This window comes from Dama dama, chromosome 24, assembly GCF_033118175.1.
Source record: "Dama dama isolate Ldn47 chromosome 24, ASM3311817v1, whole genome shotgun sequence".
Classification (NCBI taxonomy): domain Eukaryota; kingdom Metazoa; phylum Chordata; class Mammalia; order Artiodactyla; family Cervidae; genus Dama; species Dama dama.
The window spans coordinates 43,577,800-43,592,160 of record NC_083704.1 but is presented as its reverse complement, the minus strand read 5'-3'; the positions used below and the strand labels follow the sequence as shown (position 1 = coordinate 43,592,160).

At 41.7% G+C, this 14,361-nt stretch overlaps 1 protein-coding gene across 5 annotated transcripts in view; it reads left to right on the top strand.

The window, feature by feature from the left end:
- Positions 1-14,361, top strand: part of PTPRG (protein tyrosine phosphatase receptor type G) — a 759,790-nt gene that overhangs the window by 713,260 nt on the left and 32,169 nt on the right. For all 5 annotated transcript variants that reach the window (XM_061128174.1, XM_061128173.1, XM_061128172.1 and 2 more), the window contains 2 exons: positions 8,283-8,379; positions 14,232-14,314. In XM_061128174.1, coding sequence (XP_060984157.1) covers positions 8,283-8,379; positions 14,232-14,314 — 180 coding nt within the window. The remainder of the gene's footprint in view (positions 1-8,282; positions 8,380-14,231; positions 14,315-14,361) is intronic.

The window sequence follows — 14,361 nt, the reverse complement described above, 5'->3', positions numbered from 1 at the left end:
CTATGGAGAGCAGGGGTCACTTTCTAGTTGAGATACACCAGCTGCTCATTGTGACAACTTCTCTCATTGCAGAGCACGGGCTCTAGGGCGTGCAGGCTTCAGTAGTCGCGTCTCCCAGCCTCTAAAGCACAGGCTCAGTAGTTGGGGCACACGGGCTTTAGCTATTTCACGGCACATGGGATCTTCCCGGACCAGGCATCGAACCCGTGTCTCCTGCACCGGCAGGCGGGTTCTTCGCCACCGAGCCACCACAGAAGCCCCCCCAACCCCCCGGCCTTCATTTTTGAAAATGGCAGTGACCTGAAAATGGCAATCACCTCTTACCCAACCTGTTGGCAGAAACGAATGATGAACATCCCGGAGAGTGCTAGGTTAACAGTTAAGCCCGTGCAAAAGTGGATTGTTCTTGTTTTTGCGATTGTTAAGCCGTGGAGAGGAGACACGGGAACACAGCCTCCTGATTTTGAGAGCTGGTGTGTAGGAAGCAAGGTAGAGAGCAGCACGCACCCCCCTGCCAGCTCTGGGTCCCGTGCCAGCTCGGCAGTGACAGGGTGTCAATGGGGAGCTATTAAACAGACTGCCCTTTTCTTCACTGAGGCGCTTCACTGAGCCACATCTCTGGCAGCATGAGTGGTGCTGAGGGGGCCAAGTTTTCGTGGCAGCTCAGCTGTCTTCTAGCTTTGTGGGTAAGTCAGTTCCTTTCTGTCTCATTTCTCCTTTAAAATGGAAATGACGCCGAGGGTGCTAACCTGCCCACCTCTTTTCACAAAATTGGTCCAGGGGCTCACTTGCAATAATGGAAGGGAAGCCCTTGGAGATCACCTAGGAGCCATACGGCTGGGAGGCTCAATTATTTTCGCACAGAGAAGGAGCGAGAAAAAAGAAGACCAGAAGCCCTGTTTCTATGCAAATTTGGGAGTCCCTGAAGGCCATCCTAAAGGCAATTATATTGACAACTTGTTTTAAATGAAATCCCTCTCCTAGCTTTTTGGTTCTTTGTTTATTTCTGGAGCAGAAGCAGAGCAAAGGTGGTAGAGAGAAGGACCCCTCTGATGTATTCTGCAGAGTCATATGTTTCCTGGAAAAAGCAAAAAAAAAAAAACATGTCAAGTGCTTAATGCGGCTATTAGATGCTGACCCAAAAAAAGGTGCCTGTCCAAGTACGGAGCACATGGTGTGAAGTCAGACATTTTGCATTCATGAGGACAGCACATGTGTGGGGTGTTCGAGTGATTTAGTTCAATTGACTGTTGGCTGGATGACTGAGCAAGAATATTGAGGCATTTAACAATGTTGATGGTATTCCGGACAAACATTCATCCTCTCGAGATGAGAATTTGATCAGGATGATCAAATGCAGCTCCAGTTTCTCAATTATTTATGATTTGAGACCCCAGTGCTATTCATCACAGCTGGTTTTGACACCATTTAATTATTCAAAATAATCAGCTACACCTCTGTAAACTGGCTCTGACTTAAAATGGGCTTCACTGCATCAAAATCACGCGTCTTAACAAATCCTGGGCATCTGCACCCTATTTCTACCCTAAAAAAAAATTTACTGCAGCTGTAGCTTTTGTCACCTATATTGAAGTCTGTAGCTTATCACCTGGTATGTTTGGGACTGGAACGGGAGGGCAGGGAGAAGGGTGGCTTTGTTCTAGCATTGTTATTTCACAGGCTGTGCTGGTTTGAAAGGTTTCGAATCGGGGCTCTTCACCCTAGCAAGAACATCCTTTCTTCCAAAAAAAATAGTAAGACAGTCATGCAGAGAAGGAAATGAGACAGTAGAAAAGCCTACTACTATACTGTCGGTCTCCTGATTTAGGAGAAATTTGAAGTATTTTAAAACCATAGTAGTGCTCCTTTTGCATAGCTCTGCTAAAAAGGAAAACGGTAATAGCATCTTTAACAAACTATCAGGGCTGTTTTTTTTTTTTTTTTTGGCTGCACCATGCAGCTTGATCTCTGTTCCCTGCCCAGGGACTGAACCCAAGTGCTCAGCAGTCAACACTGGACCACGAGGAGATTCCCCTACCAAGGCTATTTTATAGACAAGAGATAGTCATAGACTGTAAAAAACTAATAATAAGGTCAGGACAAGAGATGTTGCGTAATTCAACAAGAATAAAACAAAACCCTCATCGTGTTAAGAGAGTAGAAACCTCAACTCCAGATTTCCAGGTCCTTTTATGTGGAGTAATTACAGCCGGTGTCTGCTTGGCACCATTGCTCAGATTATTTCACTCATTCCTCAGAAATAACCCCCGTGAGCTGTGAGCTGTTTTGTCCCCATTTTTCAGATGAGGAAGACTGAGGCATTTGTTAGTTCAGTAATGAAGTGGCAGCAGCAGGACCATTTTCTGATCAGTAAGACCAAAGCTTTCTGATTCAAACCCACATGTTTAAGCCTAAGGCCGTCCAGACTCTTCATTTAAGTAAGTAGTATCCTGTAGTGGGCAGAATTAACCAAGATGATCAGTGGCTGTCTAAAACTGATCATGCAGCTGACGGACCAGTAAATTCCTTGGCAAGAAAAGTAGAAGAGGGAGGTTAGAATAAAGGAGCTACCCCACCCCCCACCCCATCCCACAGCTAAGAGGACTGGGAGCCCAGTACATGATCTTTATTGTCTAGAGCCTTCCCAAAGGGCTGAGAATCTGACTTACAAAAATCTTACATAACTTCTGAATAGAGGCCTGAAATTAGTCCAAGAATGAATCTTAAGATTATAGAAAAAAACCACTTAACAGTTAATATCTGCCCAGGTTTTTATTCAGTTGCTCAGTCATGTCCGACTCTGTGCCCCCATGAACTGCAGCATGCCAGGCTTCCCTGTCCTTCATTATCTCCCAGAGATTGCTCAGACTCATGTCTGTTGAGTCCATGATGCCAGCCAACCATCTCATTCTCTGTCGTCCCCTTCTCCTCTTGTCCACAATCTTTCCCAGCATCAGGGTCTTTTCCAGTTTGCCCATGAAAAGGCGTTGAAGGCAGTCATTCTAGAGTTACTGAGTCCCTGCTATTCTTTGGATATGGTATAAGGCACAAAGATGGACTGGACTGAGAACTTGCCCTCAGAGAGTTCATTCTGGTTGGGGGAAACCAAAGTGAACACAGCTAATGCAGAACAAGGGCAAAGCAAAAGAAGTGCCAATCCAGGAATGAAGTTCTGCCAGGAAAGCAGAGGAGAAAAGCTACTAGGAATTTTGATTGGGTTTTTCGGCAAAAGTTCTATTATTTGCCCCATCTTGTTTTCAGATCGTGGAGGGAAATGAAAAAAAAAAAAAAAAATTGGTGAATACCTGTCATATGTTCAGAATTTTGCTGCTTACAGGAGAATGAGAAATGATTCGCTGTTAATTTTGAGTCTTTGTCTAGAGGTGATGCTGAATGCAAGCTCTTTGTCCTTGTCAGATAAATTTTGGAGGCTGTTAAAAAGCTGGGGACATTATAGGTCTAGCAGATTTTGCAGTCCCTGGAAATAGCATCAATCCTGGTGTCAGGATAGTGTTCAATGACTATTCCCTTGGCTACCTCAGCTGACTTCAGCCTCACTCTTCCCCCGCCTCCCAGGTCATAATCAAGGAGGCTTCCAGAGGCTCGGTGCTAGCATATAATCTTTCACAATCAGGGGAGCTGTAAGGCCCTGTGGGTCAGCAGAGTTAATAGGCAGGGGTCAAGAGTATCACAGGCTTAAAGGTGGAGTGCAGAGATGAGGCCAGAGGTCCAATACCTCCTTGACAAGACCCTTTGGGGAATCGAGTCTGTTAAAATTAACTCCAGCTCAGCTGAATTTGGGCCAGTTGCTCCTCTTAAATCAAGAGAACAAAGCTTTGTCCACCCGAGCCCAGGCACCAAGGGGCCAGTGGCCACAATCGCCTTATGTAAGATGCAGAGTTCCCTTGATGCTGATGACACATACTAGGGAGTTCCTGACAGAGGTGGAAAACTGCAGAAAGAAGGCTGCCTGCAGGCTGGCAGTTTCCTGAGCTTCAGTGACAAAATGCCAGTGTGGGTCTTATATGACCCAAAGGAACACTTTGTAAACCCTTACCATGAGAGAAATCATAGGTGATGAAGTTGAGGTTTTTAAGTTGAGGCTCTTACGAAGAGTGAGGAAAAACGCGTGTTAGTCAAGTTGTACAGGGAAAAATAATTCTGTTTTATAGACCAGCTGTAGGATAATAGACCCTGGGCTAGTTGCTTCAGAGATGGGTTGATATTCTGGAGGGTAAGGCAGACACTTGAGATAAAGACATATGGATTTAGAGGGGGATGAAGAGGAGCACAGGCTTTCCTGAGTAAGGAAAATTGCAATGAAGCAGAGAGCAGGAGGTCGTACAGGCTGTTCAAAGGGCACCGAGTTAAAACTGTCCAGCGTTGGGAACGAGGAGCTACATAGCTGGGGGCCCTGAAACCCTGACTCGGGGGTTTGGAATCTCTCTAAGGGGTGTCTGAGCAAGAGAAAAACACAGGTAAGCAGCCTTTGAAGAAAATCAGTATGGCAGTAGTGGTCCCCTGAGCAGAGGGGAGGAGAGGCCGGAAGATGGTGTGACCAGTACCTGGTGAGGGCCAGCTCCACGTCCGACACTCGGCACACACCTCGCTGCGGGCCTGACTTATGCTCGGGCAGGACAGGCCCCTGAACATAGCCGAGCCTGCCTGAGCTCAGACACTACGGTTGGTATACACACTCGGCCCAACACTTGGTCACCAGGTCCAAAATATTTCCTTCTCAGCTTGCTTCACTGTGAAGCTGAGTAACCTGAAAGATGTCTAGATCTGTTTCGGCTATTTTTGTTGTTGTTGTTTAAATTAAGCTTCTGAATGGGAGGACAGGAGGTCAGCACGTGCCTTTGGACAGCCTCCTGCGTCTACAACTCCAAGCAGGAGGTGATGTAGCCCGTATCACCTCCGAAGAACTCTGTATCTGTCAACTTGGAGTTTCCTTTTTTCCCTTTTGGTTCATTTTTTTAAGTTATGCTTTGTTGCACATCTTTTCAGTTGGCTGTTCTTGGTGGTGGTGTGTCCTGGTGATTTCGCAGAGTCTTCATTTTGAGAATTCCAGCTCTGTTATAGAGACAGTAAAGTGCAAACAAACTTAAATCTTAAACTTTTTATCTGGGTACTGACTAAGTAACTGTACTATACACATTCTATTGGCCAGTGTCTCTTCAAAGGGTCTTAACACCTATTAAAATCACATTAACTTGGAAATGCCAGTTCAGCTGGAGAAAAAGCACTCCAGGATCGGATGATATTATCAGCGTCTAAATGAACCAGGCGGTACTGGAAGGAATTACAGATGACATTATTATCCACAAGACAAAATCAGAAGGCCGTAGGCCAACCCCTTGGGTTCTCGTAAAATCAGATTTAGCATTATTTATGACCATTCTTTGTTTTCTGTCATTCACATAATTGGAAAAGTGAAATAGAGGCGACAGATCAGACCAAGGGTTTTAGATAGCACAGACTTCGATTGGCCATATTGAATGGCCGCTTTAAACAGTGCAGACAGCTGCTCACACACAGGCTCGGCCAATTGCATTAGACAGTAACAGAGGCCCCACCTCAGTCCAGTGAGTGTGGTCAGAGTCACACAATGGGAAAAAATATATATATCAATAAGGCGAATCTCCAACTAAAGTACTCAAAGCTGAAATCTCAGCACAAGATATCTGAACAGCTCAGCCCAGAAGAGGTACATGCCAAAGGTATGACCTTCAGAACCCAGGAACCAAAGCATGTCAGCTTATTTCAGAGATTTGTGTACAGGCTGAATTAATGTCTTCCGGAATACAAATCCATTTTCAAAGGTTTTCTGCCCCCGAAACTATTCAGAAGAGTACGCCTGGGGCTTTCAAGGCAATCCTGAATGGCAGATATTCTGAGTGCGGCTAGCATTGCTCCTGTTCCTGGAGATGTTAAAACAGCAGACTCATTAAATTACGCTCACATTTTATGTCTATTTTAGAGAAAACAGCCAAAGGCAGCCTGCAGGCCTTTTAAACCAGCATTCGCCAAACTGTAGGTTATAAACCATTTTAGATAGAATAGCAGGTATCAGAGTTTATCACATTTAGTCAAAGTAAAAAAAGATAACGCACTGTCATGAAATATACACTTTCTCCAGAGAGATGTATTGAATTAATGGATGTGGCTTTTCTTTCTTTCTCTCTCTCTCTTTCCTTCCTTCCTTCTCTTCCTTTTTTTTTTTTTTTAATACATAATTTTGTGTATTTATTTTTGGCTGTGCTGGGTCTTCGCTGCTGCACGGCCTTTTCTGTGGTTGGGGGGAGCCAGGGCTGCCCTTCGTTGCAGTGCTCTGGCTTTCCTGGTGTGGTTCCTGGGCTCTAGAGCCTGGGAACTGTGTGCACGGGCTTAGTTGCTCCGTGGCATGTGGGGTCCTCCCAGACCAGGGATCAAAGCCACATCTCCTGCATTTGCAGGCAGATTCTTTACCGCAGAGCCACCTGGGAAGCCCCCTCTTTTTCTTCCTTTCGTTCTTTCTCATTCTTCCTTCCACTGGGAGTGCCTCCGATTCTGAAAAACTGAGTGTACATCCTCCAGGAATCAGGTGTCTGTGAATATGGTGTTGAATACGTAGTGACCTGTTGTTTTCTGCCTCCGTTCTTTGATCATGGTGAGCCCCTCGTACGTACTTTGTGAATATAAAAGACAGCCGGTCCCTTATCGGTTTCCCTTGCGTGGTGAACGTGCTCTGGGCATCATCCCTACCTGCCGTGCAGCTCCTTTGTGAAGAGAAGTCTGCACACTCGTGAACTCCGTTGCATCTGTCACATGTCAAAGGTTTCCCCGGTCCCCTCGTGTCGCTCTGCCCTGCTCTTTGTCGCAGCTGTGCGCTGCAGATGACTTCCTTTATTAGTTAGTGCCAGTGGCTTCTTGGGATTTGAAGCATATGGTGTAGAAAAATTTGGCTTTTTTAGCAACCTTTTATTAGGCTAATGGATAATGTTTCTATCCATGGCAAAGGTAATAGAAGAAGAGAGTTGCTTCTCCCATGACTGTTTTTCTAAAGAAGGATCATGTAAATAAAATTAGAGTTAAAAATCAGTGCATCAGAAAACAGAAAGAGACACAGATGTACAGAACAGACTTTTGGACTCTGTGGGAGAAGGCGAGGGTGGGATGTTCTGAGAGAATAGCATTGAAACAAGTATACTATCAAGGGTGAAACAGATCACCAGCCCAGGTTGGATGCTTGAGACAAGTGCTCGGGGCTGGTGCACTGGGAAGACCCAGAGGGATGGGATGGAGAGGGAGGTGGGAGGGGGGGATCGGGATGGGGAACACATGTAAATCCATGGCTGATTCATGTCAGTGTATGGCAAAAACCACTACAATATTGTAAAGTAATTAGCCTCCAACTAATAAAACTAAATGAAAATAAAATTAGTGCATCAGAGCCATATGTGGTTAAGTCAGATATGACAGTTTTTAGGTTCTATTAGTGTCATTTTAGGGCTTCCCGGGTATCACTGGTGATAAAGAACCTGCTTGCCAGTGCAGGAGACATAAGAGACGCGGGTTCAATCCATGGGTCAGAAAGATTCCCTGGAGGAGAGCATGGCAACGCTTTCCAGTATTCTTGGCGTGGAGAATCCCACAGACAGAGGAGCCTGGTAGGCTACAATCCACGGGGTCACAAAGAGTCAGATACGACTGAGGCAACTTAGCGCGCGCACACACACACTGTCTTTTCAGGGCTGAGGATAGTCACTTTGTTATAAAACAGGGCTGTGCTGACCATAATATAAGCATATTGCAAATCATGGTAGAGATTATTCTTCTGTCTGGAATATTCCTGTTCATCTTTTTAAGACCCAGGTGAATTATGTCCCACCTAAACCTTCTGTGTTCCTATCCATTTCTTCAGGCCTCTCTTCTTCTAATCACATTTGACTATCATCATATTTTTATGTTTTTCTCACCCATTTGACTGCAACATATTCAAAAAGAGACACTATTTCTGTAATCCCCATGCCTATGTCAGATCTGGAGCAAAATGAATGGTTGATGAATTAGTAAAGAATGAAATCCTCTTATTTTGTTTTCATCCTTCATACATCTGTTATGAATATGTTAGTATTCATTTCTGAAGTTGAATTTGGGGAGGTGATGGTGGCCAGTGACTGGGGAGTGAGTAAAGGCTCTGGGCCTTTGGGTGTCTATAGATTCTTTCTTTCAGCTGTTGTTCAGCATCTAAAAGCATGTCTAAAAATCTTGGTAATCTCCCTGTTTATTTCCTTCTCTAGGAAGTCCAGCGCTGCACGGCTGATATGAATATCACTGCAGAACATTCCAACCATCCAGATAACAAGCACAAAAACAGATACATCAATATTTTAGCATGTGAGTAATAAACTTTAAACTATCTTCAACTGCAAGGAAATGAAATCTTCCTGCTGGCACACTACACTTGCAAGTTTACCCCTCATTGGCCTGTCTTCTTCAACAATGTATAAGAAGAAGTGGGGACATCCTCTGCCCCCTTAGTGTTTCATGAAGCTGTCCGATCTCTGCTGCCATAATCAGGCGATCGAAGAAAATGTTCTGAGCTTTACTGTTTTTACATGAAGTGATTTCATATCCAGGGTTGGGAACCAAACTTTAATGTCATGTAGTTATCCTAGCATTGTTTTTAACCAGTGAGAGCCAAGCCTTTTAATGCAAATGGAAATACTGACAGCTGAATCGAGGAAGTTGAATTTCAGAGCAGTCTTTCAGAAGATTAGGTAACTGGTTTATTCCAGTCCTTGTGGCCTATGTGTTTAGTCCTGTCTAAAACATTTCCAGGGCCATGAGTACCCTGGAAGTTCAGGAGCAAATAAATAAGAGTTGTTCTTACAGAGCCTCAAGGATGCTAGGAGGACAGGCCACTTCTCTGACTGGAAGGCCACTTTTCACAGACACCAAAGCTTGACTCACTGGTCGAAAATACACACTTCGATATTAAGGGCAGGAGCACAGATGTTTATGGTTAACGTATACTATGATAAGGAACACAGTACATACAATTTCATGTACTAGTGCATTTATAGTTACAGATTACTGTAGATGGATTTTTAATACTACTTAGTGAGATATAATTTATATAACATACAAAATTCATCCATTTTAAAGATAATTTGATTTTAAATTCAATTTCAGTGGTTTTTAGTATGAAGAGTTGTACAGTCATTACCACTTTCTAATTTTAGAATATTTTAATCGCCCCAACGTGAAACCCCTTATCCGTGAGCAGTCACTCCTAACTCCTCCTGCTCCCAAGTCCCTGGAACCCACACCTACTTTCTCTCTCGGTGTATTTGCCTATTCTGAGTATTTCATATGAATGGAATCGTACTATACGTGCCCCTGTGTCTGGCTGCTTCTCCTCAGCATGATGTTGTTAAAATATACACATGGAGTTGCTTTTATGCCTGAATAATGCTTCATAGTGTAGATACACCATGTTGTGTTTATTCATTTCTCATTTCTCATTCAACATTCGAGTTGTTGCTGCTTTCTGTCATTAATAATGCTGTGATGAACATTTGTGTATAAGGTTTTATATAGACATCTGTTTTCAGTTCTCTGGGGTATATACTTAGGATTAGAATACCTAGGTCATGTGGTAACTTTATGTTTAATATTTTGAGGAACTGCCCAGCTGTTTACCAAAGTGGCTGCACCATTTTACATTCTCAGCAGCAGTATATGCAGGTTCTAGTGTTTCCACATCCTTGCCCACACTTGTTACTTTGTTTTTTTCCCCGATAATAGCCATCCTAATGAGCGTGAAGTGGTATCTCACTGTAGTTTTAGTTTTGCTTGGCATTTCCCAATGATTAGTGATGTTGAACATTTTTTCATGTGTCTATTGGCCACCTTTCTGTCTTTTTTCAGAGAAATGTCTATTTAGATCCTTTGCTCATTTTTATATATGTTTACTCATCTTTCTATTGTTGAATTCTTGATAAATTCTAGATACAACTATCTTATATATATAATTTGGAAATATTTTCTTACATTCTGTGTGTCCTCTTTTCACTTCCCTTGATAAATGTCCTTTAAAGTACCAACTTTTAAAACCTTGGTGAAACCCAGTTTTGTTTTGTTTTTTTCTTTTGTTTCCTATGCTCTTGTTGTCATATGTAATGAACCAGTGCCTAATCCAAGATCGTAAATATATACCTGGGTTTTTTTCGTCAGCATCTTCTGGTCTTAGCTCTTACATTTAGGTCTTTGACCCGTTTGAGTTAATTTTTGTATACAGTGTGAGGTAGGGGTCCAGCTTCATTCTTCTGTATGTTAATATCCATTTGTCTGAGCACCATTTTTTAAAAAGTTTCTTCTTTCTCCCCATTGAATTGTCTTAAGCACTCCACAGAAAATCAATTGACCATAAGTGTGAGGGTTTATTACCATACTTACATTTCTTTTCCACTGATCTTTATGTCAGTGTCACACTGTCTTGATTACTTACTGACCATGGCTTTGTAATAAGTTTTGAAATTGGAAACTGAATCCTTCAACTTTAGTCTTCTTTGTCAAGATTCTTTTGGCTATTTTGGATCCTTTGTTTTTCATATGAATTTCAGGATCTCCCTGTTACTGCAGAAAGTGTAGCTGGGATTTTAATACAGATTATGTTCATTCTGTAGACTGATATGGGGAACACTGCCATATTAATAGAATTAGCTCTGCCAATTTATGAAGATAGGGCATCTCTCCATTTATGTAAGTCATCTTTTATTTCTTTCAGCAATGCCTTATAATCTGTATGTTACAAGTATTAAGCTTTCATTGAATCTATTTCTAAGTATATTATTTTTTTTTGCATGGAGTTGTTTCCTTGGTGTTTTCAGACTGTGGATAGAAATGTGATTTCTGTATGTTGACCTTTGTATCTTACCAACTTGACTGAGCTTATTTATTAGTTCTAAAAGTTGTTTAACACTTATTTCTTATCTTTTTGGTCATAGCCATTCTAACAGGTGTGAGATGCGCATTTCCCTGAAGATTGGTGATGGTTGAGCTTCTTTTCATGTGCCCATTTGCCATCTATATATCTTCTTTGGGAACGTATATATTTAGGTTCTCTGTCTATGTTTTCATCGATTGCTGGTTTTGCCAGCTATTGATTTGTATGAGTTCTTTTTATATTTTGGTTATCAACCCCTTGTCAGACATGTGATTTACAAATACTCCCCCCCATTTAGTAAGGCTGCTTTTTCTTTTGTTGATGCTTCCTTTTGCTGTACAGAAGCTTTTAGTTTGATGTGGTGCCACCTGCTTATTTTTGCTTTTGTTGCTTTTGGTGTCAGACTAAAAAAAATCACTGCCAAGACCTGTGTCAAGGAGCTTTCTCTTCTGTTGTCCCCTAGGAGTTTTATGACTTCAGGCCTTAAATTCAGTTTCAATCCATTTTGACTTAGTTTTTATGTATGTTGTAATATAGTAATCCAGTTTGATTCTTTTGCATATGACTGCCCATTTTTCCCAGCCCCACTTATTGAAGAGACTGTCCTTTCCCCATTGTGTGTTCTTGGCTTCTTTGTCACAAATAGATTGATTGTGTATATGTGGGTTTATTTCTGGACTCTCTAATCTATTTCATTGATATATGTGTCTGTCTTTATGCAAGTACTTTTCAAATTATTATAGCTTTGTAATATAATTTGAAACCAGGGGTGTGATGCCTCCAGCCTTCTTTCTCAAGATTGCTTTGGCTGTTTGAGTTCTTTTATGGTTCCATACACATTTTAGGATTGTTTGTTCTGTTTCTGTGGAAAGTGGCATTGGAATTTTGATAGGAATTTCGCTCTAAATCTGTAGATTGATTTGGGTAATATGGACATGTTAACAATACTAGTTCTTCTAGTCCATCCATGAGCACAGCATATCTTTCCATTTATTTGTGTCTTCAGTTTCCTTTTAGTGTTTTAGAGTTTTCAACATACAGGTCTTTCACCTCATTAGATAAGTTTATTCCTAAGTATTTTCTTCTTTTTGAGACAATAATGAATGGGATTTTTTTCTCAATTTATCTTTCTGATAATTCATTCTTAGTGTATAGAAATTCAGTAGATTTCTGTGTGTTGATTTTGTATGTTGCAACTTTACCAAATTCCTTTATTAGTTCTAACAGTTTTTTTCATGGAGTCTTTCATAGTCTTCTATATATAATGTCATGTCATCCGCAAATGGTGACAGTTTTACTCCTTCCTTTCAGTTTGGATGTTTTTCATTTCTTTTTCTTGCCTAAATGCTCTGGCTAGAACTTCCAACACCATGACAAATAAAAATGGCAAGAATGGACATCCTTGTCTTGTTCCCATTCTTAGAGGGAAAACTTTCAGCTTTTCATCGTTGAGTATGATGTTATCTGTGGACTTGTCTTATATGACCTTAGGGTTTCTATGTATAACCTTATGTCATCTGTGAGTGTAGTTCTACTTCTAGAAAAAGGTTTAAGAGAACTGAAAGTCATCTTTTAATAAGAGTATTTGTTTCAGTTATCTGAGAGAATGAGGAGGAGAAAAAGAGAACAAGGAAGAAGAGTCAAACTACTTTTCTCATCAGTCTTTGGATGGATTGACTCGGGAAGCGTTTGTTGACCAACTCAGTCAAGGCTCACCTCCCTGAGATTGTGAGGAATTGTGCATCTACAGACCTCATATCTGACCATAGAAGTCAGGCAGAGATATACACATATATATGCCTCACATATGTCCACATCACTCTCTCTACCATGGCAACCTCTACTTCTAGTGACCTCACTGCCTTAGCTAAAAGTATGTGGCAAAGAGGGAGGAAGTCAGAGCAACTCTGCGTGATGTGCTCAAGGGTCATCATATTTTGCCAGAAAACCACCATTTCTGGTTAGATGTGTTTGTTCTTTACAAGTTTACTTGAGGTATAATTTTCACAAATTCAAATTAGATGTTTTATTTTCACAAGTTCAGAGAGTTAGATTTTGGTACTATCTTGGCTACTTGGTCAGATTCTGGGCACATCACCCATCACTTTGGTCTTCCCCTATACTAATGCTTTCATATAGCAGAGAATAGCATGGAAATGTCATGGAACAAGTAGAATTAGGCCATGAATGTGCTGGATACACAATATAGGAAGAGCCTTTTCTCATGGAACCATCACACCTTTCAAAGCAGACGTGTATGCCACCTCCAGTCTTTATCGTTTTTAGCCAGTCTTTTACCTTTTTGATTGACTATGAAGGATGCACCTTGAGTATGTGTTCTTATTTGTCTTTCTGTGAAACAACAATATAAGGCTACAAAGAGTTTGAATCCAGATGCCTTAGGAGAATATCTTCATGTGGGGCCCCTGTTTAGATTCACTGCAGTCTGTGCATTTCTCAGCACAAAAGCAGTTCACAGTTCAAGAATGTGGAGGGCTTCCCAGAAGTGCATGATGTAGTCTGAGGTCAGTAATGTCCACGCTAATCCACTCATTGGACTTCTTTTCAAACTAGCCTTTTATGATCATGATTATAAACAGGAATGTAAATCAGCTTTTGCCCATTCTCTTTCTAGCTAGGGGGGAAAAAAAAAGTATGACCTCAGCTTTCTTCTGTTTGTTACCTTATAAATACAAGCTCCTTCTGTTGGACAACCAGAGGCACGTATCAGCACTCACCTTTTGTTCACAGGCAAAGGTTAAGTGGGTCTTGAATCTGATCATGGACTTCAGATGCCCGTGATGAGATTACTCTGAGAAGCAAGCTCCAGTTCCCTCAGTTACTCAGGGTGCTGGGGAGTCCAGCTGAGTGGCATCACCCAAAAATTGATGTTCTGGATTTGATATAAGAAGCACCTTTTTATATCTGTATCAATGGACAGAGGGGATGGAACATAGGTATTCAAAAATCTTGGAAATTTCTTTTAAAATGTAGGATATGGGAGTTTCACAGGGTTGCATCTTAAATCATTTTACATGAATTAATAAGGACCAACATTTCATTTCTTGCATATCAGCCCTCACAGGTCAGAGCATGCGGTGGGAGTGTCCCCATGATATGGAGATGGGTTCGAATGCTGTAGCTTTGACGTTTTAGTTGTTCTTCTGCCCAAAGGTTTCTCGGGGCGCCCTGGGAGATGCCACGTTGCCTCTTTGCTTTGTTGTGTGCTTTAGAATGCTGCTAGTTTCTGAATCATACATTTTGTTTTCGCTTTTTTTTTCTTTCTTACCCTCTATAGATGATCACAGTAGGGTGAAGTTAAGACCTTTACCAGGAAAAGACTCTAAGCACAGCGACTACATTAATGCAAACTATGTCGATGTAAGTCAGAAATGTTTTCCTAAACCTGTTTCTGATAAATGAAGAGT